At 55.1% G+C, this 5,941-nt stretch overlaps 1 protein-coding gene across 1 annotated transcript; it reads left to right on the forward strand.

Moving 5' to 3' along the window:
- Positions 1-1,427: 1,427 nt before the first annotated feature.
- Positions 1,428-4,520, forward strand: GNI_071500 (hypothetical protein; the record flags this gene model as incomplete). Its single annotated transcript, XM_011132026.1, has 1 exon — positions 1,428-4,520. The coding sequence occupies one exon, from the start codon at positions 1,428-1,430 to the stop codon at positions 4,518-4,520; it is 3,093 nt and encodes a 1,030-aa protein (XP_011130328.1).
- Positions 4,521-5,941: the final 1,421 nt, after the last annotated feature.

Raw genomic sequence — 5,941 nt, forward strand, 5'->3', positions numbered from 1 at the left:
TTCCAAGAGACTCAACAACTAGTACACCATCTCAAGCTGTATCGCGACTCTCTCCACCCTGGTTGCACCGGAGATAGTTCCTTGCCCGAATATCTCTATCATCGTCTGGAAGCACACCAGGACCTTCTAAGCCTACCCCACCAGTTAGCCACTCACCTACTTGCTTCGCACTTCTCGACACTTATCACTGATGGAGTAGTACCGAGGTTCATACTCGATGACGCATTGATCTTCGAGGGATCCTTACTCTTCAGCTCGAGGGGAGACACAGGCCACATCATCAAACGGTTGCTGGAAGGTCAGTCAGTCATGCTGAGGGGTCGAGAGTACAGCCTAGCTTGGAACCCTCAGAGATCATTGCCCGAGTCACCCGCGTTGGGGCAACCTTCTACATTCCTTGCCGAAATTCTGACTCTCCCTCGAGAGACACGTCGTTCCGACGATACATTGAAGTCACCACAGAGAAAGTCTCGGGGTATATGGAGAGAGAACGCTGCAAGTACTCGAGCTGTTGGGATCCATCTCTCCTTTGTAATCCCTTGTCGCCCGTCGCGCACGGGCCCACGTGGTTCGTCACCGGGTAATTCCTCTGTGCCACTTATTGAGCCGTCGAGCTTCGGTGTAGCTGGTGCTGCCATGGTATCTGGTAACCTCTCTGCCTTTCAGTTCACACCGACTCGTCACTCGCGGGTCCGGGTAGTTTGTCTGTGCCACTTATGGTTGGTGCTACCATTGTAAGTAGTTACCTTTGTCCCCTCTGTTTATTCCAAAAAAACTCTGGCGCGCGTGGACATAACACGCACCCGACAAAGAGACGATACTCGCCTACGACAGACCAGACCGTAACGTGATCAGCGGGCGCCGTGCCTGCGCTGTTCGCCGAACTCGTGAACTCTGAAACCTCTCTGGGCGGTGCGGGCAATGTACGTGCGGGAGGTCAGGGCCCGGGGTTAAAGCCCTCGGGAGGGGCCCGGGGTTAAAGCCCCTCCTCGGAACTACCCGAAACATTGTCGAAAACTCGGCGAGACATGCTCCGGACCACACTCTCCAAACACCCCCAGCCACCTATCTGACCTTAGAGCTCCATCAAACCCCAATTTTCCGCAAGACCCCCGACTGGCATGTCCCTAGACAATGTCGGCTTCCAGTTGTTATGCCTCACCCGCCAGGCAACGCTTTTGAACTTCAGGCCCCGCAGAGACAGAGCTGCAACAAATGTGGCAACAAGCAGCTGCGGTACGAGGAGCCATCGCAGGAAGGACTGCCCCCACAGCGGTGACAGATGCGCCATGTGTGGCCGCAACGGACACTGGACTAGGATGTGCCCCAGGCACCACCTCACGGATGAGGATGCGGGCCGGAAGGCGTTCGTGGAGGTCGGTGAAGGCAAGACCCACTGTAGACCCGTTGTGGATATTTTAAAAATAATGCGCCAGCCCGGATTTGAACCACTTTGGCGGAAATGCAATGTATTGCGAGTGGCTATGTTCATGTGGCCGTCAATGGGTGGAATGCCAAAGCACGTGGGCATGCCGGGGTCGACTCACCAGTGCAGTAGGGTGGCATATCCATCCGATATAAAACGGACGCCCGGAGGGACTTGGCTACAGACTGGAACAGAGCCGAATGCTGCGGCGGATCAACCGTACGAAGAACCGGGACCCTTTCTGACTCGGCACCCGCGGGAGGTACATGGTCATACTGGCGGCGCCCGGCAGTTGACCACAGCGACTTTGTTTGCGGCAGTGCAGTCAACTACAGCTCAGTCACATGCGCTAGAAACCCTGAATGAGGGTGAAGTATCCAATACGACATGTGAATGGGATGAGGAATGGGACTTAACGAATGCGGGGGGATTAGATATCGTAAATGATTTTAATCCGGACTGGTACCTGGTGGATGACCAGGATTCAGGAGAAGCCGGTATGTTGGACTCGTTGGAGGTGGACTGGGAATTGTTTCGAACGGAAACAGCACCGAATTTTACGGTAGACCAGCGCTACGAAGAACCAGCGGTTCTTGCCGGACAGCGGGCGGAGGTACAGGGTCAGCCTGACGTAGGGCAACCTTGTGTCGGGGAGGGTGCGGTTGGTTATCATGATGTCCGGCAGGGGCTGACCGCTCGTGTCCTGCGTGACCGTCTAGGAGACAAGGTGGATCCTGTACTGTCGTGTGGCGATGAGGAAAGCAAGATCGTGCGACGTGTGTTCACTGGTTTCCAAGGAGGATCGCTGGAGCCGAAGGTGGGGGTCTCTTTCGAGGTCAGTACGTGGCGTTCATATAGTCTAGCCCTCTTTTTGCGAGAGAGGCTTTCTAACCAATCAAGCACTAGCTTGGTTGGTCGAACCGGTTCGGATGCGAAAAGCCAGTTCGACAAGTTGGTCGATCTGGCGGCGCGGCGGCTGAGGAGACCCACTGGAGTTTCGGATGTGTGGTTCCTAGCTTGCGCGATGGACGACTCGCGAATATTAGGCCGTCGCTGGGATTGGGTGCCGATGAGCCTTCAGCAACTGAATGGCTGGGATTCTGTTTCGCCACTGTACAGAGGCACCATTCCGGACGACCTGTCGCGACTACCTCAAGGCAAGGAGGCAATTAAGATAGTAAGCACCGCTTCCAAACTCCAGTTCTGGCTGCAAGAGGCGGCATCCGCTTTTCTCGCTGGGAAACCGGCCACAGCGCAGGCGTACCGGAAAGTAGCCACGGCCTGGGTCATGCGCAACGCCATAGGCCCGGAGAGATTTGACGAAGAGATCCAGAGCTGGGCGACTCGCATTCCGATTTGTGCTGGGACCGGGCCGTCCAGGGAGCAGGCTTCGCGACTTTTGTGTCAGGTAGACATCCCGACTAGAAGCAACAAGAGATATGCGACTCGCAAGCGCGGGTCCAAAAAGGATCGAGTCCGGCGCACCCCGCGTTCGAGCCTGCCGCGGTCCAGCCTGCCGCGGTCGAGCTTTCCTAGCTCGGGCGCTGGCGAGGCGCAAGTTGCAGAAAGTGCCACGATAACAGCAAATGCCACGGTAACAGCAAATGCCACGGTAACAGCAAATGCCACGATAAACCACACAGTAAGCCACGGATACGAAGGAGGGGGGCCCATTCTGGCCGGGAACTGGCCGGCGGTGCAGAGTCAGTCAGTGGTTTTGCTTGGGCAGTCGCCGAAGGTACAGGGTCAAGTATTGACCCGGCCTAAGGCATTGCAGTCACAGCAGGAGGAGGAAGTATCCGACATGATAGGAGGACACTTCGATGTGGAGTTGGACCGGTACCTACCGAATGAGCAGGATCCGGAAGAATCCGGTACATTGGACGCGTTGGATATGGACTGGGAATCATTTCTGATTGACCACACGGAAGCAGCACACGACTCAGTGCATCAACGACACGAAGGACTGGGACCGTTTCCGACCCAGCACTCGCTGGAGGTACAGGGTCAAGTATTGGTTTCATCTGAGGCAGTGCAGCAGGTGGATGCGAAATCGTTTATGACCCGGACAGACCAACAGAATATGCGAGCAACCGACATGATGAATATCGGACAATTTATGATGAATGAAACGCAAGTAGAAGGAGGGGGGATACAGGGTCAGTCAGCGGCCGCGTCCCAGCTAGAAGAAGAGGCCGCCTTGAGGGCTTTCGTGGGGACTGTAATACAGGAATGTGTCATAGCAGAGCAGAAGGCAGCAGAGCTCTACGGAAAGGAGTGGTTGTATCGGGAAGGGTTCATGCCGGAGGAAGGGAAGCGAGAGGTGGCCGAGTGTGTGGTTGATTGGATGGGGCGGACGGACCTGGGCGCGCTGGAACGCCGCATTGTGAACCCGGACTTCAGCCTCGTCGGGTGGCGATGGGTGCACCTGGCCGGCTTCATTAGAGACCGGTTAGACCGCCATGTAGTCGACGACTTCGTGAGAAGGGCCCAGCAGGTGATTCCGCGCCCTGCTGGAGTCTCGTCCCCGTGGTACCTCGCCACTGTGCTGCGGTTCTTGCGGGCCGGTGCGGAGCTGAACACCCACCTCACTTGGTGGCTTCCGCCTCACGATAGCGGTTGGTTGTCCCTGGTTTGCCTGAATTGCGATGTCTTTCCTTATGACTTCGGCCAACTACCCGAATGGCAATCATCACGTCAGAAGCTGGCTGTCGTCTGCTGGATCACACACTGGCTCAAAAAGGGGGCCGATAACTTCCGTTCCAAAAATCATCACCGCCAACGCTCACACAAGCCCTGGCATCATCGTGTGTTTCGGTTCGTCCGCGAAGCACTCGGGGATTGCACGTTCGGTCAACTCGTTGCCTTGTTTAAACCGCGACTCCCACTCTCCCCCGGTGTCCGGTTGTCCGACACCGAGGCAATGATCGTCCTGCTCCAGCGCTCCACCATCGATTCCAGACGAGCCGAGGCGTTCTTTGCGCAATTCGATCTCGCCCCAGAACAAACAACCGGGCCTGAAGAACCGCCCAGAAAACGATCGAAAACAACAGACACAAAGCCCGACAAGAGTCCAGGTCAGTACGACATTTAAAAAGCAGTATTGATCTAAATTAATCCCACGCCCCTGGAAACACGTTTTTTTCTCCTAACGTTCGATCGTCCTAACGTTCGATCGGTTGGGCCTTCAGTTCCCAACCATACAAACCATTGACCAGCCAAACTGAAAAGACCTCACGTCTGTTATTACCACGCGGCCAAGTCAGCCGGCTTCCAAGTTGAACCTTTTGCCCAAGACTCTTTGTTTATCTTTTTCTCAATCAGAGTTAACTTTGTCACCGTCTGACAACTCTGGGTCAATCAAAGCGTGTCGCGTTTGAGTTCACCTGTAAGGAGTACGAGCCGAAGACCAGGACGCCGTCATGCGCGTGCACACGGTATACTTCACCGAACACCCTAGTACGCAAGTTGTATAACCCGGGCCACGTGAACGTTATGTCGAACGACGTTGCGACAGAAATACGCAGCACACATCAAGGCTTAGGATCGGAGGCCACCTTTTCGTCTGGCCCACTGCCGGGAGATAGTCACTTTGGATTTTGTGGTCACAAATAAGTGGGGTACCATACCGAGCCAGTCCGACCCGGCAGTATTTCCGTCTGAAATGAAACAGAGGTATCTGAAACAGACGTATGAAGGATCCACATGAGACAGGTGAATGTACAGGGTCTAACTGATGCATTGACCCCGCCGGCTGCGGGAAAGCAGACATACGGACTAGAGGTAACCAATTAACAAAATCCAAGGATAACTGAATATACAGATACGGACGAACAGGATCTCTTCCAGTCGAGAAGTTTTTGAAGGTTCAAGGCCAGTCCGGCATCAGATACGGGAGGGCCAAGAACCAGGGTCAATCTGGCACCAGACAGTCGAGATAGCTGGGATGCGTCCGCCTTAAAAGCTTTCGTCACAACTGTGATACCGAAATGTGTTGAAGAAGAACGACCCGGTGGCCGAAGCCGAGCAGGTGCTTCCGCTATCAGTCGTACCTCGCCAATATTCTACGCTCTATGCGGATCCGTCAGACGCTTGATGGCAGCTTCAATCTGTGGCTCCCCAACAGCAGCGACTTGGCATCCACCGTCTCCTTGTACTCCGACATCGACTTCGGTCCCCTGCCCGAATCTCAACGGCTGCTGGCGATCTCGGTTGGGCTGCACAGGGGCTCAATATCGGAACTGAACACTTCGGGCAGACCAAAGGACAAGTGCGCCCAGACAAGCTCTGACACCCTTCCGAATTGGTCCCCGTCGCCCAATTCGTCCACGAAAAACCGCAGATTCGACCAACTCATGGCGCTTTTTAGAGAACGAAGGAGGACTCCTCGGCTGGCCTACAAATCCAGTGTGGAGGAGCCCTGCAGACTGCGGCAGGCAGGGCAGCAATATCGACTAGAAGGAATGAATCAACAGAATGTGGCAGAATGTTGGAGCATCCCAGACCATAGGTAAC

Source organism: Gregarina niphandrodes, assembly GCF_000223845.1.
Source record: "Gregarina niphandrodes unplaced genomic scaffold scaffold00012, whole genome shotgun sequence".
NCBI classification, from domain to species: domain Eukaryota; phylum Apicomplexa; class Conoidasida; order Eugregarinorida; family Gregarinidae; genus Gregarina; species Gregarina niphandrodes.